The sequence below is a fragment of the Lytechinus variegatus genome, chromosome 1 (genome assembly GCF_018143015.1).
Source record: "Lytechinus variegatus isolate NC3 chromosome 1, Lvar_3.0, whole genome shotgun sequence".
In the NCBI taxonomy this organism is placed as follows: domain Eukaryota; kingdom Metazoa; phylum Echinodermata; class Echinoidea; order Temnopleuroida; family Toxopneustidae; genus Lytechinus; species Lytechinus variegatus.
In genome coordinates this window covers 92,748,341-92,774,389 of record NC_054740.1, presented here as the reverse complement: position 1 = coordinate 92,774,389, position 26,049 = coordinate 92,748,341, and the positions used below count along the sequence as shown (strand labels likewise).

At 35.8% G+C, this 26,049-nt stretch overlaps 2 protein-coding genes across 2 annotated transcripts in view; one reads left to right on the top strand and one right to left on the bottom strand.

Moving 5' to 3' along the window:
• Nucleotides 1–3,769, top strand: part of LOC121428803 (calcium/calmodulin-dependent 3',5'-cyclic nucleotide phosphodiesterase 1A-like) — a 49,532-nt gene extending 45,763 nt beyond the window's left edge. The window contains exons 12-14 of the mRNA XM_041625647.1: nucleotides 93–301; nucleotides 704–836; nucleotides 1,119–3,769. Coding sequence (XP_041481581.1) covers nucleotides 93–301; nucleotides 704–836; nucleotides 1,119–1,351 — 575 coding nt within the window. The 3' untranslated portion in view covers nucleotides 1,352–3,769. The remainder of the gene's footprint in view (nucleotides 1–92; nucleotides 302–703; nucleotides 837–1,118) is intronic.
• Nucleotides 3,770–4,110: 341 nt separating this feature from the next.
• Nucleotides 4,111–25,973, bottom strand: LOC121428796 (protein CASC3-like). The gene is made up of 13 exons (XM_041625634.1): nucleotides 25,839–25,973; nucleotides 21,575–21,679; nucleotides 19,243–19,624; nucleotides 18,574–18,983; nucleotides 17,890–18,017; nucleotides 17,425–17,703; nucleotides 15,565–16,826; nucleotides 13,847–13,899; nucleotides 12,759–12,855; nucleotides 11,373–11,579; nucleotides 9,982–10,259; nucleotides 9,045–9,335; nucleotides 4,111–8,640 (listed from the first exon to the last, which is right to left on the bottom strand). Exons 1-13 carry the CDS (start codon nucleotides 25,923–25,925, stop codon nucleotides 8,608–8,610), a joined length of 3,612 nt encoding a protein of 1,203 aa, XP_041481568.1. The 5' UTR covers nucleotides 25,926–25,973; the 3' UTR covers nucleotides 4,111–8,607.
• Between the last annotated feature and the right edge of the window lie 76 nt (nucleotides 25,974–26,049).

Genomic DNA, 26,049 nt, shown 5'->3' with positions numbered 1-26,049 from the left:
TATAGAAGAAATAATGCATAGGCTTCTGAAAGTCTCTTATAGATATAAATCTTTATTTACAATTTATCTTTCTTCTTCTTTCCCCCATCAAGGTTTCATCGATTTCATCGTTGATCCTAGCATGAATGTATGTGGGGATATGATAGATCGGATACTAAGAGAAGAGCTTCAATCGGCCTCCAATTCTCCATCTGCAGATAGTGTAGTACGGAATAAGAGGAACTCTATTCCCATGGCACGCCCATGCTCTGCACCCAGATCAGCTAGTGTCCCAGCACCAGCAAACAACAATTCAATGAATGTGAGGGCTCTTTCAAAAAATATTTTACTTTTCGGAGATACATGGACAGGTGCCCCCCCCCCCAAAAAAAAAAAGAGAAAAGGAACAAGGAAGGTTCAATAATGATAAAGTTTACTTTTAGGTCATCTTAATTGCCTTCTATCAAGGTACCCTAGTGATGTTTAATGGATGCATGTTATATGTCAAACTAGTATTCGCCATCAGTATTCCTTAGGAGTACAAAATGGAACACCTGTCTTTTCAACACCTTCATGTCCAAAATATGATTTATTTGTTTTAATCGCATGGTACTTGAAATTAATGAACTAGCAATAAATTAATTGATACTTAATTCTTAAATTATGTTTCATTCTTGTAATGATATCAGATTCGAAAGTTAATCTGTGTTGTTTTCTTGTTTAGGATCGTGATAGACCTAGTAGTCCAGGAAGAGTGAGTCTAGGTCGACGGAATTCAATCCCGGTAAGGTGTCTTCGTAGTTGGCATGAACACCTTCATAAAAACAAGGCCAAGTGGAGAGATCTTGGGCAACAAGGTGGGTACTGCCAGATATTTTAAAGTTTCTATTCACATGGCTTATGTTTCTTTCTTCATGTGTATAAAATTCCTGTAAAGTTTTACAAGAGTATTTATCATAAACTTCAGCAAAATTAGTTTAAAGACTTAGTTTTGGAATGCAGTATAAACAAGGTCTCTCAAGAGAGTTTTCTGAAAGACCTTGTCCAAGAACTTTTCCAATAAATTTACCATTGTTTGACTGAATACTTGTTTAAAGTGAAATAAGAAACTGTTGCACTTTCATCTCTCTCAAACACAGAGGTAAACACTGGAGCCAAGGTACTGGACATTGACGAGGACCCGACCGACCAGAAACCAAACAAAGATGTCTTCCATAAAAATGACTCCAATGACAACAACACGACCCGGAAAACCAGCAATGGCATCGAGGAAGAAGAAGTGTTGCATGATCAGGCTACTACTTCATCAGGGGCGGCCGAGTCATCAGGGTCTGCTCAGACACCAGGTAGACAGGGATCCGGAGAAAGATGAGAGGGTCTCTGTCAGGTGAAGATCATACAAGCTATAAAGGTCAAAGAATGCATAGACATTGATAGAGGAATATCCATGCCGACCATGCAAGCAGTCAAGTGATGTGATCACGAGTTGAAAAGACGTCATCAACTATTGAGATTTAAACTGATGCAATTCTGATGCTGTGATATATATTCGGACGTGTTCTCCTGATGAAGCGAATAAGATGAAAGAGTTACAAGGATACATGCAATTCTAAATGATTATAATTTTGAGATTATTGCAACAAGGATGATCATTGGCATTAAAATTTCATAAACAGCTCTTGTTGGGTGTTTTAATTGCATATATCATTTTCTTTGCTTTAATCTTGGACAGAAATTAATATCAAATTTATTTAATATATTGTTTATATTAAAGATCTTTCAGATATTTATTTATCTCATGGTCCATTTCATGAACCATTTTGTTCTTTCTTTAGCATTGAAAGGGCAAACAGACCAAAAATCACCTCTGCCCCCACCCCCCAAAAAATATATATATATAATTAACCAAAAATTTCAAATTGCTTTACAGCTATTGATAAATATTGAGATGTGGATGATGAGTTATCAGGACGTCATTGATGACCTGCCACTGCAATGATATCTCTACAAATATAAGGAACAGAAACACTCGCGACTAAAGATCAGCACAAGAAATAAGACCATGTTATAACATTACGTCACCAACAGAGTTATTGCACACCATTATTTAATAATGGTCTCCCAATCAACCCCTTTGACAAGAAATGGGTTATTTTTTTCTGAATATGCTTCAAAGCCAATCAAAGTTTCTGATAAAAAAAGCGAAACCCCAAACAAGCTATAAAAAGTGAACATTTACTGAGATACTTTTCAAAAACTCCATCCCTTTTTATTGATAAGATAACATATTTCAATGTTTTAGGTTTTGAAAAATGAGTTGTGGTTTTCACGAAATGTACAGTGTAAATAGGACATACCGTAACCTCGATTTTATACTCAACTGCCAACGGGAAAATGTTTGAAGATTTAAACATGTTTCCCCGGTAAAGAGAGGGGTATGTTGTTCCATTTTATAACCGTGTGTGCATTTTACCCTACTATATCATGATTATGATTATTTTTGTGAGGATATTTGCCATCTTGTTGTGTGCCTGTTTTCCAATGGCTCATTTTGTGTAGACAAAATGAACTTCATTGTTATAGGCGTCAAATATTTAAATTTTAATGAATTATAGAAACACTGTTGTTTAGAAACTCATAAATATATTTAAATATTTTTGGAGAAATATTACCAAAGTGGTATGTAATATAAAAGAGAATGCATTTGTAAAAGGTCTTAGTTGATTCAAGCAAGCTATATTGGTTGGTTTGAGCCATGTTATACTATAAATTGAATTATTTATTTGACTGTTTTATCTCAAGACACAGACTGAGTGATAGCAGCAATAGATTCTGCATCTTTGCTAAGAGATTTTGTCAAGTGATTGCAATTAAGAATTATATTCAAGTTTATTATCTAGATAAGACGTTTTCATCTTTTAAAAGCTGTGTGAAAATATATTTTATGAAATACATCAGTTTATCTTGTTAGATGGTTTACAGAATTTTGCAGTAATGGTTATATTGCAAGTTTAAAATGATTTGAAAGCTAGGTGATGTAGAAGCTAAAGGACAATAGGACAATCACCTAACTTCAAATGAATACTACTTCATTTTAGGAGACAAAGAGGCTCATACAGCAGAAAGAGAGAGAGAAAAAAATTGTGTTTTGTTATTCCTATGCCCAGTTGTAACATACCTATAAATAATAGTCAAGGAAACAGAATTATCCAAAAACAGAGGATGGAATAATGAATAGATTAAGACTTCCTATGTTTCTATCATTATACCTCATTGATATGCGTTAGATGATTTTGTCAGTGGATTGGTGTCCCAAAGATTCTTGTTATGTTGAATGGAATATTATATTCAGATTGAATGCAACCTTTCAATGTAACTGTATTGTAATGTTCCATGATTTTGATATTCCATTTGTACTTCCTACATTTTCAGAAATTAGATAGAAGATTGGGAGAATAATGCATTTTATAACCCTCTGTGACAAAGGCATCTACTAAAACACAAGTTACATGTATTATGCTTGTTTTTGTCACAATGAAGATGAAATCGGGTGGCACCATGGTATTTGGATAGCAACATGAAGACATACACACAAATTTGCAAAAATGAAAAAGTATGGGCATTATGTAGTATAGAGACCTAGCTTTCCTAATTCATTTTTTCAACTTCTTTGTCACATGGAAAAGTGATAGGACAGGCTAGTGATAGGACACCCCAGCTATACATGTATGTCGCTTCTTCCAGTAATAATAATAACATAGGATTTGTATAGTGCACGTATCCACCTTACTAGGTGCTCAAGGCGCTCCTATATTACCCCAGCTAAGGTAGTCTACCGATTCTGGTGCACACAGCTTGAGGAATTACTTCCTGCCGGTACCCATTTACCTCACCTGGGTCAAGTGCAGCAGAGTGTGGATAAATTTCTTGCTGAAGGAAAACATGGCATTGCTAGGATTTGAACCAATAACGGTCTTTTTGAAAGTCGAGTCAGAACCACTAGACCACGGCACACCCATTATACAGTATATCTCAACATGAAAGATGAAATACAGCTGTCGCCTGTAAGAGATGATATCTTGTTATTCATATTACAGAATGGCTGGTGACTTACACCTTTTTCATGGCATAAAAAAACCAAGATCATTACTTTTCTTGTAATCTGCTTTTTATTTAATTTATTCAACTTCTTTATGTAGACTGTAACAATGTTGCCAAGTATTTGCTAAGAACTTATACTTTGTACTTTGAAACTATCATATGAGATTTTTTTTCTTTTTCATTCAATAGATTTTTAATTTATTCAGCACTTAGTAATTATGCAAATTTAAGCAAAATGTAATCTATTTCATGTTACCATATAGTTCATATTGGTATCCATAATAGATGTGTGTATGACCTACATCTAAAAACTACTTAAACAACTAGGATAACTTTAAAATCATATAGGAGGCAGTTGATTTTTTCCGCATAAACTAAAGTAAAAGGTATGAATCCAAGAGTCTTTATTTATAATGGAAATGAAAATGAGTTAGGTTTTATAAACAAAAGCAAAGACATGGAATTTGCAATGAATACTAACAAGAAGTATTTTAATAAGGAAGATTAAAACAAATAAAAAAAATTACTCATGAATCATCCGAGATGAGCACTTATTCCAAATTTGTATTATCACTACCCTTTATACCTTTCATTACCTGTTTGTACTACATCAAAATTCATACAAACTATTCCAAATATGATGTCTGCAGTTTGTATTTACATAAATTATGAGATCACATTAGCAAAGACAATACTACTACATGCACTATAACACATTGCCCAATATATCATCTGAATAGGTAATGAGAACTTTATAAGTTGTTATGCGTTACTTGTGTTCATTGAAATATTCAATATTTATGCATATTATATTCAAATTTGCGTATTTAAGAGATGTGCCACATGAAATTGATGTGTATTACTCTGTCATACCATTTTCCCAGCTTTTATTCAGCTAAATACAGCTAAGACGTGTATCTAGTGTAGGTACAGATGTCATTTCATAGCATTATTAGCGCATGTACTTAAGCTTGCTGACATAAAGAGTATTCTGATAGTGACAGTGATGTAGAAAGAGTTAAGAATAGAGAATGAGTCGTTCTTTCATCATTTGTCTAATAACTAACCCATTTTGAATTGGGGAATAGTTTGCTAGGTGAGTGAATTAGGTTAAAAAATATGGAAATCCCGAGACTTCTTTTGCTTTTTTCTTTTGCATTCTCTGAAATGACACGTCCCATTCAATGGCTACATTGCTGTTACCAGATATCAACAAATGTTGCTACTAAGACTTGTGTGTGGACAGTGAACTTCTGTGAGATTTTTTAAAATGTTGGACGAAATCTATTGTCATATTACTACAGAAGTTTTAGAATTTAGTTATATAACTGAAACATGCCTCTCTTCTTCAGATGTGATTTCCTCCTCACTTATCTCCTGTTTTTTTTTCTATCTCTCTTACAGTGCCCTTTTTTTCTTCCTTTCTTTTCTTACTCTCTCTTTCTTTCTTTCTGTCTTACTTTCTTTCATGTTCTCATTCCTCCCAATTCGTGTTGATACCCTCCATCCAAATATATCATATTGTTTCTCTCATATTATCACAGAATTCTCGTGTTTATACTCCACTTTCAATTCATGACAACCATGATCATCAAGCTGTCACAATAATAAAAAAGAAAAAACAAGACATGAAACATCAACAAGAGTATGGTATAAATGATTCATATTCTTTTAACCTTTGAAATCATGTTGACTTTTAACATATTTTAAGATTTACAAAAAAGGTAACATTTTCAAAATTATACACAGAAGTATGTGAAGATTTAAGGTTAAACAAATACTTAAAACATGAATGAATTATTGATAGAGGGAAAAGAAAAAAAAGTAAAATGATCTGGTATAAAAGTAAGCACACAACTATAATAACTAATATAAGATAAATAAAATACTTAAAGAAGATATTTCTTATCTGTTTTATATCTTCTCTCATAGGCTGAAGATTACAATGTTAATATGACTGAATATACATTTCCTCTCTAATAACCTATTTTTACACTTATTCTGAAACTATGAACACTTTAATAAGAAACAATTTTTAAGAGGAAATGTTTTGAACTCTTCAAAAACTTCTTTTTTACACTATTGATAAAACTTCAAAATAAGTAATCATATCACTATTTTATTAGGTACTTCAGACCTTGCTATTGTTATTTTCTAAGGTTTAAAAATCATTGTCAATCTGAAATCCCTTAAATTAAATGTCATTTCCAAATACTCATTACCTACCATCTTTCCAGTTTAAACAACTTTTCAGAATCCGTCCTAATATATCTTGCATTTGAAAAAAAACCCGACCCACCAACAGAAAGGTGATTTCTTTCTATTTTTATTGTATTTGCCTTTCAGTTAACTGTTTCAATGAAAACTACAAATCTAAGATATAACAGATTTATCATAAAAGCAAGTTTTTCCCTTGAAAACTATACGATCAAACATCAATCATGTTTTTCTTTTCGCATCTGCCATTTTTTTTCTGGCAAAAACTTAACTTGTATTTCCAATGTTATTAATTTAATGCAATGATATAACAATAACACAGTTTAACTACAGAATGTTCAACTATTAAAATTCAGCATAAATACATTCTTATCATGAAAGATAATCATCACATAACAAGTCCTGTCTAAAAAAATTATTAATGGATTTTTTTTCACTTGCCAACAATATCTAACAGTTTGTATGTTTCGTATTTCATTAATTTTTAACAGTAACAATTGACATGGCAAATATAAATGCATCATTCAATCATTGTCCTAAAACTGTACATGTATACAGTTCTATCAATTTTCATAAGGACTGTATACAGTTAAGTAGATGCAGTCCTTAACCTCATCCTAAGATTGTATACAGTTTAGTGTATGCAGTCTTAATCAATATCCTAAGGTTGTATACAGTTCTGTGCTTCCATATCTCCTTATATATCATTATCCTGTATTGTGTCATGTGTACCCACAATTTTGCATGATTCATGCAAAGCGTATGCATACTATTGGGCTGTGTTCCCATCGCTGTCTATAATGGTCATGCAATATGTGAACAGATAGACTCGGCAATGCGGATAATTGTTTATAGTGAATACTAATGGACCATTTGTAAGCAATGGGAACAGAGCTTATATTGTTCTTGAAATACTCTTGATATATATTCTAATCAGATACTTTGACAAGCTGTCTGTGTGTACATATACTTGTAAAATAGAAAGTGTATGAAGAGAAAAATGCGACATGGGTTGCATTTGGACCCAATAAAACGTGTTATAAATAAAGACTGGTTTTGTTTTCATTGTGCCTTCTTTTGCAGTATAAAAGAAACTGAAGTATTTGTCTTACGAATTGAAAAATTAGGGCGATTCCAGACTTTTATTTCTCACATATATTTCACGCTGCATTTTTTTTAGTGAGAACTAAAATACATATCTAATTAGTTAACCATCCAAAATGGAAAAATAAAAAAAACATTATTCCAAATTACAAATATATCTCACATAATAATTTAATTTCATATCCATTTTTCTTCTACAAATAAATGTGACCTAGATTATATGTGGTGCTCACCTAGAAATTATTTTGACTCAAATTCAGGCTATGGAACTAAGTTCAATACACAGAACTTGTGATTTTAAAACTCATTGCCTCTGACTCCTTTCATGGCAGAGTGCAATACAACACATTCAAGAACCTACAAAATTTTCAGGTTATATTATCAAGCTTCTTAATTTCTAAGATTAACCACCAAGAAAATAATATTTCAGACTGCACCACTCTGGAATTAGCTATACCCTTTCAATATATTCATTATTTCCTTATGAACGATAACAGGAAAACATTACATAAACTAAAGTATCATGGAACATAAAAACAGCAAAAGAAGAATTTAATTTCAGTTTTACACATCACAAGAACATATAAAACAGTCAGGAATTAGATTATTTATTGCTCAAAAATATATTTGTATGAAATTTTCAGTAACTTTTTTCAAGGTATTGAATATGTCTGCTTATTTAACTATAGTTCTCAATGCAAGATGATTATGTGTTTCTAACAAAAAATTAATTCACTCTACAACATACAGAGTATTCAGAAACAAATTATAATAAAGAGTTGTGCCTCTCCTGATCCAACTATTTTTATTGCAGGCTTTTTTTCCCTATTTTTTTTAAACTGTGGATATCTTCCAAGAGCATTTATTTGTTGTTACTTAACAGAACTACCTCTGCGATCAAGAATTAGGTACGCATAAATATAAATCTTGTTGCAGAGCCCACACATACTATGGTCAACCTTTCCATATTGTGCACGAACCACAGATAGCAAGCCAGTATGTAGGTTGCTAAAAGTGTTATTAACTACTCATAGACTACAATGTCAAAATGTACTAATCACTTTACAAATTATCAAAATTTGAAGGTGACTTCATACATAAGTTTACCATCTGATCATTAAATGTAGAACAGCAAAACATGACTGTCATTCGATCACCCAGGAGGATAATCAAACAGAACAGTTGAAACTTAGCTCTTCTTCATAATCAACTACGGTCATCAGATCTTCGTCTGCTGCCCTGTAATGATAAATAATAAAAACATCAATTTACTTAAGACTTACATATATATGTTCAATTGGATTTATTACTTACCTGAGCAATGATAATAATTTGATACATAATACAGGATATATTAAAACAAGTTATTACAGCTTTATTTCAATGAAGTAAACTTGGCTAAAAAAGGGGCAATAGGGTTTTGGGGTAAAAAAAAGCATAATATTGTATGATTAGAACACATGCTTTACTTGAAGCAAATGGAAACAAACATCCCACGAGTGACTCATGATTGCAAACAGATCCTTTGAACACAGTCAATAAAACAATGAAAACCTTGCTATAATACAAAGTTGCAGAACCCCCGAAAAGTGTCATGCAAATAGATGTATTAAATATGCCAATATTAAAATATTTTCACTTACTCTATCTGGTGGCACTTCAATAGGAAGTGGGTTGGCCTGTCTTCTTGCGGGTGGTGCTCTCTTCATGCTCTGCTGTAACTCAGGTGAGTAGTAGGTGATTCCCCCTACCATCTGAGCCCCTGGGAGGGGTGGTCCCCCTTGAAGGTTAGGGGCATCATCTCCTCCCATCAGGGGTGGTGGACCTGGGCGTGATGAAGATGGCTGGCGTGGTGGTGGCTGGGATGGTGGAGGTGGTCCTTGGGGAAGAGGGGGACGTCGTTGATTGTGTTGACGGTTTGGAGGAGGACCACCCTATCATCGAAGAGGGAAAAAAATGAAAGACTTTCAATACACCTTTGTCAAATTATTTATCAAAACATTTGAACAAAACATAGCAACATATGATATGTCTCCCTGTTTCCATTCTCTCAGTTTACACTTGCAAAATCCACTGACAATGTATTCAACAAACTTCCTTTCCAGTCTTTCACACCTCTGATTGCCAGATAGCTTTTCACTTGATTGTAAAGCTTAATGAACTATTTGGTAATTAACGAAAAGATGCTCACTTGGCATATGACCTGCATTTGAGAACACATGCAGGATGGGTAAATGGAATTCACTTTAATTCACTCTGATGGTGAGCGTATACAAAATGAATTTCCATCCTTCCATCTTCTTTTCTATGTTACAGTTTAATGCATAAATTTGCTCTTCAAAGAACACTGATCTGAATTTACAAAGCATATAGATTTATTAGTTTGAATAATGCAATTCAAAAGAGGGAAAATCATACATTGCAAACACTTTTAGATCAATATACCAATATCTTTTCTCCACTTTTTTCCCCTTTCCTATGGATGTATATTTTTCCTCAGCTTAGTAGTGGCACCTCTTACAAAATTAGGAAAACAAAAGATCTATCCCAAACATCAACTCTAGGAAGCAAAGATCCTACCTGTGGAGGCACAGTTGAGTAATGCTGAACTGGGACCTGTTGAGGGGGCGGGACCGGTTGCTGGGGAGGCGGGACCTGTTGCTGGGGAGGCGGAGGAGGCACCTGCTGTGATCCCATGACAGGGTAATGATGTCCAACAAACATGACAGGTCCGCCTACAAACTGAGGAGGAGGTAGTTGGTTGGGATGGGGAGGTTGGGCCATCTGGGGTGGAGGGTGGTTAGGACTGAAGAAGGCTGCACTGGGGAGGTGACCGCCTGGTGCTGGAGGCCTCATACCTGCATGACAGATAAAATAGGAGTATTATTATTGCCATTCACCACAATATATGTATATAATTTGTATTCAATTATATAAAGGTTGACTAGTACATGATTTCTAAACATTTCTGATTGCATTACTGTAAAATTGAAATACATTTGTAAACTATATACCCTTCATTAGAAATAATTTAACTTCAAGCATATAACTAATCAAATAAAATTTGTACAAATGCATATGCAGTCAAATAAAACACACATTAAATTGGGGGGGGAATATTTTTTAAATTCTGTTTTTCATCATGATAAAAATAAAAGAAAATCAAATTATCAGGAATCTGAAAAAATGAATTAGAAATGCAGAGGATTTTTTTAAGGAAACAAAAGAAAAAGTGGAGCGCATCTGGCAGTCTTGCCTGCATTACGTGATTCAATATAGCAGCAGTGCTGACTTTGAAAACGACTATAGAATATTCATTCACAAAAGATATTCATATGAAACATAAAATACTATATTCATTGACCCTAAAAGGAATTTGACCTTGACCATGTGACTGAAGAATTGTGCAAGACAAGCAGTGATACTTGATTACCACATTTCCACATGTCCACATTTCATGAACTAGGTCCATCAACTTTCTACATGTAAGTTTTGATGGTAATTCAACAAATATCCCCAACACGGCAAAAGTTCATTGATCTTGGTCATGTGACCTGAAACTCATGCATGATGTTCATTGCTGCTTAATTACTCTTATGTCCCAGTTTCATGAAATAGATCCATATACTTTCAGTTATGAAATTTAAAAAACTTAACCTTGGTGACCTCAATCTCTGGCAGAATGTTCAGTAATACTTGGTAACCAGGCCCAAATACTTTTTATGTTATGCTGACATTTCAAAAACTTAACCTACGTTAAGATTTGATGTTGATGACGCTGCCGGAAAAGCGGCACCTATAAACTCACTCTGCTATGCAGGAGAGACAAAACTACAATAAAGAAAATGAATGGAAAAAATTGAAACAAAACGAACAAAATAAGACAGGTACAAATGCAGATAAATAAGAAATAGAGAAAAAGAGTAAATAAAATAAGATGCAAATGCTTTGAGAGAAAGTGTCATTCTTACCAGCATGCATGTCAGGTGGTGGCATCATGACATCATGAGGGGGAGGGTGAGGGGGTGGAACCATCCTTGACTCTGGACTACCTGCTAATACATGGGGGTCTGCTCCACTCACTGGGGTGGGGTGGTGAACATGATGAGGAGGTGATGTCATCGGTGGGGGCTGTGGGGGAGGGGTATGGGCGAGGTAGTCCCCTCTGCTCTGGTAGCCTGCTCAAGATTAGAAGGAAAGACAATAACACAACTTATATTTGACAGCTCTATACAACAATTCTATAGTCTGATTAGCTTCACAATCACCATTTTAACTAGATAGCACAAAATTGTGGCATAATGTAAACATGAAATGGGTAAATGGAGTTTTGGCAGCCATAGAACTCATTCTTACAGGATGAAAAACTGTAAGATATTTCTTGAGAAAAAGAAAGAACTAAAGAACCTGTACTGCAAGCAACTAATCATTATTCAAAATAGTTCAAAGTACAAATGGAACACCTGTAGCAGTCTAACCTGCATAACACAAAGCAGTAGAGCTGACTTTGAAAACAAATCGTGAATAATTATTCACACTATACACAATTCATATGATAATAAAATACTATGTTCACCTATTTTGACCTCAATCCTGCAAACCTATAACGCGTGCAAGACAATCACTAATACTTGATTTACCCGATGTTCATGTTTCATCTATAAACTTTCATAATTATGATTTTTTGGCAATTCAACAAATACCTTCAAAATAGCCAACATTCATTGACCTTATTCTCACACAGAAAATCTACTGTTATTTAATTCCAAGTTTCATAAACAAATACTCCAAACCTGATCACATTTCACAAAATTTCAATGACCTTTCAACTTCTTATGTGACCTCAAACTTACAGAGTATGTTCGGTGATACTTGATTACCCTTATGTCCAAGTTGTGTTGACATTTCAAAAATTTAACCTTGGTAAATATTTCAGTGTTGATTCCCAAAACGTGGTCTAAATTCATTGACCCTAAACGACCTTTGACCTTGGTCATGGGACCTGAAACTCAGGCAGGATATTCAGTAATACTTAATTAACCTTATGTAAAATTTTCATGAATTATGTCCATTATAGATAAGTTATGACATTTCAAAAACTTAACCTTGTTTACCTTGTTTAGATTTCAATGTTGACAGTGCCAGCGTTGCCGCCATTGGAAAAGCGGTGCCTCTAGCCTCGCTCTCTCTTTGATATATTAAATACTTTCATTTTTCTGTTCATTCACCAATTAATTTTCATTGATTCTAACCTTTTCTGTAAACATAACGTCTGCAAACTGATGCAGTATCTGAGAGCAAAGTTGGCAAACTAACTTTAAGTGGCAGCAAACAGCATTTTATCAATATTTTCCTACCTCTATCTCTTCCTCCTCGAGATGGTTGTTCAGCTGGACCAACTGGTCCATCTTGACTTCTCTGTCGCTGAGATGAATACCTTTTGGGGCGCCCTCTCTGTCAAGATTATGAAAGTAGACAAATAAAAAAAGATTAATGCTGATTTATAAGAAAGGGCATACATGCAATTTGAAACTTAAATTTTGGTCATAGAATTTATATGTTTTCATGCCCAAATGGAAAAAGAAACCACAATCATTTTTTTACAAAATTATTCATTCAAGACCTCCTGCAGGAACATAAAGACCTAATTTTATTTTTACATTTTTTATGATGTGATATATGAGTTTAAAACAATAATTATGTTCCTTTGCTCTTGTTTAATCTATGTGTATCACCTAGAGTGACATTTTATAAAAAACAAAAAGAGCAAATTCAAGGATGTAGCCAATAGTGAGTACTTATAAAAGTCATATTTTCATTCTTTAATTCTACCTAACCTTCCAGCCATGCATTTTTTGTGCAGCGCTGTGCATTTTGGGTGCATCATTTTACCCGTAACACGTAAAAATTGAGACGCCATCCGAAATACCTGTTCTTTCAAAGGAAAAGCCATTGGAGCCGCCGGCACTTACCTTGACACTCATACTAGATAAGTATGTGATGTCAAAATCGAAAGCAGTCGATCCCTCAACAATTTGGAGGGATTTGAACAACCTTTCCACTACAAATGTATACTGCTGACCCGTTTTATAAAACAAACAATGCATACATGTATTTTTAAATTTTTGATGTTATTGAAGATGCAGGCATCTCGGATATACGTAATAACAAGCAAAAGCATTCAGCACAAGTGCCTCATGCTTGTTGCATATTGAAAAAACCCTTGAATTGGCTGCATTGCCACAACACAATCATAATTGTGCAAATTTGTACATTACTTGTATCACAGTATTCCATCTGATACAAACACACACTAAAATAGAATGACGAAAAAAAAATGTTCAATGCACTTATCAAGTAATATATTCTATGCACTTATTCAACCATAAACACAGTTGCAATAATCAATTTGGTTTAGTTTAATAAATATGTATTACGATCTTACCTCTCTCCTGTCATATCTCTCCTGTCGCGATTCTTCTTGTCCATCAACCGCAACTACGAATAACAACAATGACATAAAGAGCAATTGAAGATTTGACCAATCAAGCAAAGACAATCAATGTGATTACTACTGCCCTAATAAAATCCATAAAATCAGTTGGAATTTCATGTAATGATCTACTGAGTTTTGAATATTTTATGTCTAGCTATCTCACACTACTTAAGAAAAGTTTTAGTAAATCCACCAAAAGTACATGTCAGTGATGTTACCATACCAATCATTACTGATTTATAAACAGTGGAACGCCTCTGGAAGTCTTGCCTGCATCACACAATTTGATGTAGCAGCAGTGCAGCATTTAAAAACAGCTAATGAATAGTTATTCACAGAAGAAAACACTAAGATGATAGTAAAATATTATGTCCATTGACCCAAAATGACCTTTGACCATGATCATATGACCTAAAGACATATGCATAACATTCATTCATACTTGATTACCCTATGTTGATGTTTCATGACCTAGATCCATAAACTTTCTAAGTTATGATGCCAATTAAACACATACTCCAATCACAGCCTGAGTTCATTGATCTTGGCCATGTGCCTGAAACGCGCACAGGGTTATACTCTTATGCCCAAGTTTATGACCTAGATCCATAAAATTTTGAAGTTACATGTATGACAATTCCACAAATACCCCCAACATTACCAAAGTTTGTTGACTCTAAATAACCTTTGACCTTAGTCATGTGAACTGAAACTCGCACATGATGTTCAAGGATATCACAATTTTATATGAAAATTTATTTATGATTGGGTGCCTGATCCAAATAAAAAAGCAACATTAATTTTTTCTTAATATACATGTATAACCAATTATCAAGCATGGAAAGAGCAAATATAAATCATATTATAATCGTTATATGCAATTTTCTGATATCAAATTACTAAGTTTACTTTTAAAGAAAAATCAAAACAAAGGGTGCTATACATTTTGAAAATCAAATTTCAAATTTTCAAAAGAATTGAACTGAATGAATTGAAATCCATAATCCTTTTGTAAGATTGGAATGTACATTGTAAGCTGATAACGGAGTATGATTTGTATTACTGACCGTTTACTAAAGCTTGAAACAGATTATGATGGTATACAACATTCATCTTGATTCCAAAGACATTCTCTCAAAATTATTCTTTAACTTAACTTATTGTCGTATTGAAAAGATTCAACAATGACAATTTACAGCCAAGAGTGAAAAATATGAAGAGTATGGCTGGAGAGTTTGAAGGATTCACAATACAGTGCGCTATCAATCGGTTGTAGATGAAAGGCCGAAATTCGCAATGCCTCATGAGAAAAGGTAGGGATCTGTTGAGCACTAAAACTAAAGTGCATGTATGCGTCCGATTATTCAGCACTGGCTGATACAGCTCGACCGGATATGCTGTTTAATGGGGTCCAGGAGGTGGGAGAGAAATTAGCCCGTATTTTTTCTTTGGGAAATTTAGACCATTAATAGTGCATTCATGCCACATGGTTTTCTTTTTTGAAGTATCACAGTCTACTAGTACTGTGCACTGCCTAGACCTGCGCAATGTTGACCCGAAGTTACATATTTGGCCTGTTCGTTGCAACCGATACATGTAGATCGTGCACCATATTGTGAATCCACCGAATTAGACATCCACACAGACCAACTAAAACATTACATTACCTTCTACTCCCACAGGTTCAATAACAGGCATTGTTTCTAGTTTGGACTGTACATCTTGATCACCATGACTCCAGGCAGTGTTATCCTGAATGGAAACCTTAAGTTCTTTCACTAGATTCCTCAGCCCTTCCATCTCCTGTTCTTCAATCTGCTCTACAGGGGCTTCCTTGCTCTCCTGCCTTGTACTTCTTTGACGACGATCCCTTGAATAGGCTTTGCTCTCTCGCTGCCTGCGTGGTTGGCTCTCTTCCCTTTCTACTTCTCTCACAGGTTCTCCAGTTCGGCTTTCTTCAACATCCTCCGAGGATGGGGCCCGTCCACCTGCTCTATGTGATGTTTCATGCCGGCGGTTATCTCTATAGTCAGAACCTTGCCTCCTTTTATCTGAATATGTTTCCTGTGTATCATGTCTGGCATCCTGACTTTCATATCTTCTGTCCCTATGATCATTTCGAGTATTCCGTTGTTCATACCTAGTCTCGTATCTCTCATCCTGTTGATTATAATCTTGTCTATAGCGTCCACCAGAACTTGCTGGTTCTGATCTATAATTGCTATTAACCCATTGTTGCTTGTGTCCTTTATTGATATCTTGTTCTCTTTTGTCATAAAAATTATCTCTCCTAACATCATCCTGCTGACGGTCTCTCCTCTCAGACCCATAGTCTGGTTCACGCTTACTTTGTCGACCAGTGCGTTCATAATCATCACGATTGAATTCTGTTGTTGAAGTATTGTTTCTGTAGCGTTCGTTTCTACGATTCTGTCTCTCAAGGTAAGCATCATGTGCCCGCTCTTCGGCACTTCTGCTGTCTCCCCGACCACTGATTCGACCAGTTCTTCTGGATCCTTCCGGAGCCTTGAAGCCCCATTGTCTCTCATAATCGTTGCTATCCCCTTCACCCCTATCTGCACTCCGCTGCTCTTGCTGTTCACTCCGCTCCTCTTGGTACCCTCGACGATTTCCACGGTAACCTCGCCCTCTCCCTATCCTCCTGTTATCACTCCGTCCCCTATCATCAGCATATCTCTCTTTTGAGTAGCTGTCATCATACCCTTGTTCCTCTTCCCTGTAAGATTCTCTAGAGTTTTGCCTGGCTTCTTCCTGCTCTGCTTCCATAGCCCAGGAACTGTTTTGTGTCTGGGAGCGAATAGTCTTCTTTGGCACTGTTTTACTTTCTTGCTTTGGTAGACTTGGCCACTCCTCTTCTTTTTGCAGGTTATCTCTGGATGGAGGCTCAGGTTCTCTGTTGTAGACAGGCCTAAAAATAAGGAAATAAACTTCATTAAAACTACATAAAAAATGCAGTGGTGCTATGTTCATGTAACTTTATAATCTACAAGTCTATTATGTTGAAAGTAAACCATTATACCTGCTTCAGTTACCCATTTGCACAACATGATCCCAATAGCATTTTTCCATCTTTTCAACCAAATTTTCTCCTTCAGACCTATCTTGACCCTAATTAGGCTGGGGGAGGGGCCTCCCAGGCCCCCTCTTCCCTCCTCACGATGTCTCACTAAGTCCAAATCTCTAGATTGTTCGAGGCAGGTTCATTTTACCAATATTTTTTTATATTGAAGTTCAAAATTTTGAACAAATTGTATTCATGATTCGACTGAGAGAAAGAATGCTTTGTTTGAAACATAGGGTGCATTGTAGTTCACATATAAAAATTTATAATGCTGCTCTCTGTGAGCTTGCTGTCTGTGACCATGTTCATGCTTTGGAGCAGAAAATCCAGGAGAAAATATCTGACATGGCATGAATTTTACCATTATACTGTAATAGTACTTAGTTTATTAAAGATTACTGGAATCTTCAATCCTGTCTGTAACACAAGTACAAAAGATTTCTACCTTCTCGGCCTTGACTCGGTCCACCCCTCACTATCCTCATCTTCATCATCTCTCCTCCTAAATCCCCTTCCTCTCCCTCTACCCCGTCCTCTTCCTCTGCCGCGCCCCCTGCCACGCCCCCTGGTAGGCATTGGTACATCTTCTAGCTTCTTCCTCCTTATGTCCATCCCATAAATATCGCGTAGCTCTTGACTGGACTTGGGGGCTTGATCTTCTTCAACGAATCTATCATGTCTCCAGCGATCCTCATTCTGCCATAGCTTCTTCTTCTCCTTTGGCCTGAGGATTCAAGAGAAAGAAACAAAAAAGACTAACCCTCCTTATCAACAATTCATTACATAACAAAATCTGAAGTTCTCTTATCTGTCGATTAAAAAACAAGTAGAAGTGAGCTGCACATACCGGATTATAAATTAAAATGGAATAATTTAATTTTGAATAGTCTTTATCAATGTGCTCCCTTACTTGGTTTCTTGTTCCTTCTCTTCATCATCACTCATTGTCCTGCTATCATGCATATAATAGGGTCCTTTCCTTGGCACAAACTGAGGATTCTTTCTATCTTCATCATCATCCAGATCCTGGGGTGCTTCCTAGAAAATAAAATTAGTTTTCAAGGAAAATCATGTTGATCTATAGTTCAACAAAGATAGTAAGTGAATATCTCTTTGATAGACCACTTCAGTGTTAATATTTTCAACACTGTCATTGTCAAACAATGTAATTATTTAAATTTGCATGCAACAGCATTTATGTGCATTACATTATGATAATGCATGGTTGTTCACAGGCAAGACAGTGTAAGAGAAAGATATTGAAAGTAATTTGATACCCATGTTAACCACTCCTACGAGACCTAGCCAAGTATCTCAGTGAAATAAAGTTGCATGTACATTTATGCCCCAAATACAAAATCAAATCGCTGAAAATTAACCACATCCCAACACACCGGATAAAGACATTTATAAATCAATATATTCAACATACATGTACTTCATTATCATTGTACAGGGCTCTTTCAAAAAGCAGTTTTTTATGTACTGAAGAGACAACCCTGTCTGAAGAAAAAAAAATTAATCATGAATTTATGTGCTTTTCAAGTGTTCCTACCCTACTTTTCTATAAGCTATGTAATTATTATCTGCATACCTCTCCATCTCCACTCTGTCGTTCTTCATCCGGAGCATCTTCCACATCTTCATCCTCATCGCGAATCTCTCCCTCTTCAAGATCTTCTTCTTCTATCTCTCCTTCTTCCAGCTCTTCTTCTTTTTCTATCTCTCCATCCTCCAATTTTTCTTCATTCTCATTTAATTCTCTACTGTCTTCCCCAACTGATATCCTTTCATCGCCAACATCTCTCTCTTGTATCTCTTCCTCCTCTTCAGGTATACGTTGATCCACCTCTACGTTTTCATCCTGGGTGACGTCTTTGTTGCTTGGATAAGCCTCTTCTACTTTTTCTTCTAATTGTTCAACACCTTCATCTTTCTCTGGTTCTAATCTATTTTCTGGAACGGTATTTTCCAGCTGCTCTCCTTTGTCTGGTTCTTGTTGTACTGTGAAGAAAAAGGTATACATACACATTCTGACACTACACACAGTGATTCATAGATATACACAAATAAAGGCATACATGGAATTTCAAAATTTCACAACTCTCATCAATTGTAATGTTTAGACTTAGGATGGGAAATCTAATTAATAAAAGTGGATTTGACGAAAAAATCTTACTTCATAAGACACATCCATGTGAGCCTACTTTATTCTTGTACCTACAGGTATATTTCCTACTGAATAAACAAAGCTATAACTGACCATTTATGGAGGCATCACGACTAGTATCTTCCTGGGTTCCTTCAACTGCAGGAGTACTAATAGATTCTCCAGCAACTTCCGTTTGTAAAACTTCATTAGCCCCAGGTGCTTCTGGTTCTTCTGGCACTTGCTCTTCTACGGTGGTTTCATGAAGAGCATCAGGTGTTGTCTTTGCAGGTTGTGGTTCAGGCACATCTTGAGCCTCCACAGTATCTGAAGGAGTATCGGTAGGACCAGATGCAAGATTATCCTCCAAAGTAGAAGAATTGGGAGGAGATTCTGTTTCATCTTTAGTTGGAGGATTCAGTGTTTCCCCTTTTTCTCCAGGCTGGTCTTCTGTCCTTGCTATATCTTCAAGAGATATTGGCTCTGCCGCTATCTCCTAGTCAAGATGAAGTAAAATAGAATAGAAACATAAATTCTCCTTAAAAATAACAAATAATTTGTCTTACAAAAATGAAGAGTTACATGTAAGTAAAATAGCAAATGAATTCCAATTGTACTACATGTACTTACTCAGAAGTCAAATACAGCTGTATATTAATCTCTTCATTCCAAATTATATCAATAGCAGGAATCATATCAAGTACACATATATGCACCTAATTACAAGTACATGTAGTTGTTTGTCATAGAATAGTAAAAACTACAAGTAGGTCCTCATTATGTTTATTTCGAAAAAGTTTAAACACTATTAATAAACTGGAATTAACATTTAATCGGCCTGGTTAGCAAAAACAAAAGAACAAAAAAAAACTCTTGGCTTCACCTTTGGGGTCCTTTTTCTTGCCTCAAAAAAAGAAATTGTATCACTTAAACAATCTCACCTCCATTACGCGATTCAATATAGCAGCAGTGCTGACTTTGAAAACTTACTATACAATAATTATTCTAAAAAAACACCATTCATATACATTGTAATGATACAATACTAGCTCCACTGACTCTAAATGATATTTTACCTTGATCATGTGATCTAAGACTTGTCAGTGATACTTGATTACACCAATACACAATTTTTGACAGTTATGACAGCAATTCAATTACCTCCAACATGGCCCAAGTTCATTGACCTTAATGACCTTTGACCTTGATCATGTGACCTGAAACTCACACAAGATGTTGAGTTATACTTGATTACTAATATGTCCAAGTTTTATGGACTAGACCTATAATATTTCAGAGTTATAATGGTAATTCAATGAATACCCCCCAAATGGCCAAAGATCATTGACCTTAAATGAAGTTTGACCTTGGTCACGTGACCTGAAACTCGTACATGATGGTAATTCAACAAATACCCCCAAAGGCCAAAGTTCATAGACCTTAAATGAACTTTGACCTTGGTCATATATCCTGAAACTCGCACAGGATGTTCAGTGGTACTTGATTACTCTTTACGTCCAGGTTTTATAAATCAGATCCATAAACTTTCAAAGTTATGAGGGTAATTCATCAAATACCCCCAACTTGGCCAAAGTTCATTGACCCTAAATGGCTTTTGACCTTGGTCATATGACTTGAAACTCAGGAAGGATCTTCAGTATTATTTGATTACGCTTATGACCAACTTTCATGAACTAGGTCCATATACTTTCTAAGTTATGACATTTCAAAAGCTTAGGTTAAGATTTCGATACCGACTCCCCCAACGTGGTCTAAGTTCATTGATCCTAAATGACCTTTGACCTTGGTCATATGACCTGAAACTCAGGCAGGATGTTCAGTAATACTTGATTAACCTTATGTCCAAGTTTCATGACCTACATGTAGGTCCATATACTTTCTATTCTAAGTTATACTGTCATTTCAAAAACTTAATCTTTGGTTGAGATTTGAAGTTGACGCTGCCGCCGTCAGAAAAGCAGCGCCTATAGTCAAGATGGAAAGACGATATGAGGTAAGTCAATGAACTTTTGCTTTCCAAGACTCCAAAGGCATAAATATGTTTGATATACAGAATGATTCAACAACTTATCCACTACATCATTCCTCTCACATCCCCAACTCAGAGTTGTTTTGGTCAAGGGCTCAAGCCTGAATAACAGCTGTAACATCTTGACCGGACTGAAGTTTATTTCTTTCTTATGCTTGCTTTATTCTTTAATTGTGCTATTTTGAAGGTTTTCTATAATAATTACATGTATACTTCCAGAAAACATATCAAAAGAGCTGATGAATTCAACTTGTACTATTTATATTTGTGTGTTACATGTACGTAGTTAACCACAACTTTGAACCAAAGTTTGAATTACTCTCCATGTCAGAATAAGGGCCATTATCTGCTATCACCTTGGACTTGTTTCTTCTGCCTTGAGATATGTCTGCCTACCTTATCATTGTCTTCTAATTGTTGATTAGTACTTGCTGAAGGTTCCACTTCATCTGCACTGGCATAATCAGATTCATCATCTTCATCTAAGATTGTGTCACTCTCCTGTAGACAGTGTGACAAATGAAAACAAAACCCAGAGATGAATAAAAATTAAGGCAATAAGATTTAATTATTACCAACCATAATAATCATCATAAGGATGTACATTCCCTTGAGCCCCCATCCCACTTACATGTATTCTGAATCAAGTAGTATCGGCTGGAATGAAATGACCTACATGTATGTAGGACCATCAGCTGGTCAAGTTTTTATTCCCCGGTATACATATACAGCTCTCTCATCACCTTCAATATGTTTTGAATGCTCTGCTGGTATGTTTTAAGAACACTAAGAATGCTAAGAATGCATTGAAAATGCAGAGAGAATGAACTACAAACACTGTTTGACATTCTTTCTTCTAGTTTGTTACAGAATTAATAAAGAATCTTATGGAATAAACAAAGATAATATCTAGGCCTAATTGGCAAACCAAATAATGCAAGCACACAGCGCAAAAAGCTGCAAATGGTATTTACACCATAAAACAGACATTTTACAGAGCCTTAAAAAAACATTGGATATGAGAAAAATGTATTTCACACTCTTCTGAAAGCCATGCTTGTTTGGTTTCTCAGTTAGGTACATGTACGAGTGTGCATTTAAGCCCTAATGTTGGGCCCTAGTGCAATATTAACCCTTATCAAACTGGGGGGGGTCAATTTGGGCGGCCCCCCTTGACAAATTTTGTCACTACGCCATTGTGCGAAATTTTTTGACCGCACCACTCTATGACTTTTTACTTTCAAGTCTTGCGCATCATTTGAGACCAAATTTGTGATGCCCGGGTGTGCGATTTCGATATTCCGCAACATTTCATACATGTACGTGCATGTCGGACCCAAAAATGGAAAAAAAAACTGATTTGTGTTTCAACCAAAAATCATGTATGATTATTTTTACTTTTATCGGTTCAAATGGATTTATTTTATGCTATTTATGATCGCAAAAAAGGGTCCCTCACAAAGTTCATCAGGAAAAAAAAGGTTTGAAAAAAAAACAGAAATACAAATTTCAGAAACAAAAAATACATACTTATATTCTTGCAATTTTTTCGTAGATATTTGTTATAAATGTAAAAATTTATACTCTCACAAAAAATAGTATCCACTACTTAAATAAATAGAGTTATACATTTAGGGCAAATTTCATATGCTTTTTGCATAATTAATTAATTAAAAAATATAAACAATTAATTTTTGTTATGTAAATTTGATGCAGTTACATAAAATTGCTGAATACAATTAACTCCATGTAAAATCAAAAACACACAAATACATGTACCCGGAATTCTACTACACAGTCAGCTCGCATGAGTGGCTGTATAATAGAAAACATGAAGTTCAACAAATCAGAATACACACCTTTAAGATTTTCAACTTGAAAACAATAAAGCAAATAGGCTAAAACCATGTAATATTACAGTTGGAAGAATGCAGTGTTCCAACTTGCCCCATACCAGGGGGGGGAGGGGGGGACACTCAGTATATAATGCATAATGGGTATGTGCCGCAGAGAGGACCCCCATTTTTACACTCACATTTCCGTTCCAAGGCATAGCATTTTTGTCTTATTGAGAAAAAGAACAAAGAAGGCCGCTCCAAAGCATAGCATTTTCTTCTTATCGAGAAAAAAGAAGATATCTGCTCCAAAGCTTTGCGTTGAGCCACAATTTTGGTGAAAAGCGGCCGCAGAGCACTGTCCGACCATCACCTCTGGTGCACCCGTCATCCATGCGCCGGGCTAGCTGCATGCACGTATGCCCGTTCCATTTGGATGCACACGCAGGCGACCCGTTCCAAGGACCCCCATTTTCACAAACATTTGTAGTTCCGAAGCCCGTTCCGAGGACCCTCCTTTTTACAATAAGCCTGCACCAAGGCCCCCGTTTTTTGTCTCTCCCGCGGCACATACCTACTACTTTTTTGGTCGAGTGCCCCCCCCCCATACTAGCATAAAGGACTCAGAGATCATATTTTTTATGATTTTAATATTGTCATTTGATCACTGAGCATAGACAAGGCAGGCAATGCCAGTGTAAAGATCGTAGTCCAGAAGGGAATTCCCTTCATATTTAACATTAGAACTAGTGGTCCATACATAGACCAAAATTTTATTTAAAATGTTTTTAATTTAAAAAAATATTGATTGTAAATATTTATTATTGTAATAATATTATTTACGATCAATATTCAAATTTTTTATTTTTTTTAATAAAAAACATTTTTAATCTGAATTTTTCTTTAAAACAGCACTTGGTAATACAGCACATCGAAGCTACGTACGTGTACGTCATATCGGAGCGGGTTCAAGGGTCAAGCCTATTGACTCGCAGTGTTTACAATATGGATACATGTCATCGGTCTGGTAAGAAATCTCTAATTTTTCTTATTTTGTGGGGGGAAACTATCATACCTTTATATGCATTACATGTACATGTAGGTGTATAAAGGTATGCAATTTAATAAAATTTTGGTCTATGTATGGACCACTATTTCTAATGTTAAATATGAAGGGAATTCCCTTCTGGACTACGATCGTCTCCACACTGGCATAGCCTGCCTTGTCTAGGCTCAGTGATCAAATGACAATATCAAAATCATAAAAAATATGATCACTGAGTCCTCTAAGCTACCCCATACCATGTTCAACTTACCCCGTATGGTAAGTTGGAACGCTTGCGATGGTCTTGTTCAAGGTGGATTTTTTCATTAACCATCAAAGTTAAAATATTTATGGGGTATATTTGAAGCCCTTAGTCTTAATAAGCTGATACATTGATTGTTTCTCGAATAAAATCTATTTAGATTTTACAGCCATTTTTTTCAAAAATGTTCCAACTTAAACTAACCCTAATAAAGTGACATGAAACGTATAATTTTCCAAGTCTTCCCCTGACATTATTTTCAATCATTCGTCTCCCTCCTCTTACATTCCCTCTTCAGTTTTCCTCCTTTGACTTTGTTTCCCCTTCTTTAAGTTTTATTTATTTTCTTCTTTTTTTTTCTTCCCCTTTTTTTTTGCTCCACCAAAAGGGCCCCCCCCCCCCAGATCCGCCTATGACTATTATGAGCTTTGAGTATGAAGTAGCTCACTGCACTATCTCTGATCATGCCAGTTAAGTAAAGTAGTTAGACATATTAATATTATGTCTTATGACGGTGTTGAGAGACAGGCCCCTGCAGTTTATATTTACCGTAACGTATGCAATTGTAAAGGCAAGTCATTGGCAATGCATTGGGTGATTTCAAGTACGGTGTTGAAATCTGGTGTTGGTGTTGTGACAACACCAACACCAGTCACAACACTGTACTTGAAATCAGGCTGGTGTTGGGATTGACCTCGGAAATATGACGTATTTCCGGCAGTTCGTGTTGAAGGATGTCGTCTGCTGAACCCAGCACTGCGGCTGGTGTTGACGATCTAAGTGCAATTTCCCCATTCTCCAACACCAATCCCCAGGGATTGAGAAAATCATGATTTCAAGTTTGGTGTTGGCACTCAATGAACAAGGTTATGATATAACCTATGGGTGTTGGTAATCTCAAGCTCACGAACACGATGAAATATCCCAGTAAAATTAGCTTACACAACTTTAGATGAGTACAAATTTATAGGCCTAGAGCTTTTATATTTTTATGAATTATGAATTTTTATTAGGCCTAATTCTTGAATTAATCAAAGCATTTGTATTCTTTACGATGAGAAATCAATGCATTTCTCTCCGATTTCATTTTCGTCGTTGAGACTTCTCGCGTAAATTTCAGTCATTCACTTCAGATACAATACTCAATCAATAGTAGCGCAGCGCAGAGCCAGGCCCAGGCAGAGGCGTGACGTCATGTGCTATCGATAACGCAGTCAGTATCATTCCTCGGTGATGGAGCCCAGTTCAGCGGCATTTCTACACTCTCAACACCAACACTGAACACCGTACTTGAAATCACCCATTGATGTAATGGCAATGGCAATGGCAATGGCAATGGCTTCATGCACGCACCCTGTCGGTGAGGCAACACTCCACACTCACTTCGTACGGTCTGTAGGCAGTGTAGCGATCGAACATACTGGCACCGGGATCGTAGTCCGGACATGTACCAAAATGTGAAATTGACAACTAATTACTGACTAAAGTAAATTCTTGAAGCGTTGCAACCACACTTACATCTCCTGAGCTATTTACAATGTCATCCCCTTCCTTGGTTTCACTGTCATCAAGCCGAACTCTTCTCCGACGTCGTCTGTCCGCCATTTCACAACCTAATCCAATTCTAGGGCTAAGGTCAAAGGTCAACAATCACCGCACCACGTGCGCCGCGCCCGAAATATACATTTTCGAGATGTATCTTCTCTTATTCATTTATTTCAAATCTTTA

Excerpts from the sequence above, each read along its gene's own strand:
- LOC121428796 (XM_041625634.1), bottom strand. The coding sequence starts at position 25,925 with ATGGCGGACAGACGACGTCGGAGAAGAGTTCGGCTTGATGACAGTGAA. Across the intron at positions 21,680-25,838 it reads TTGTAAATAGCTCAGGAGAT|GAGAGTGACACAATCTTAGA; the intron begins GTAAGTGTGGTT and ends CACTGTCTACAG. Across the intron at positions 18,018-18,573 it reads GACAGAGTGGAGATGGAGAG|GAAGCACCCCAGGATCTGGA; the intron begins GTATGCAGATAA and ends TTTATTTTCTAG.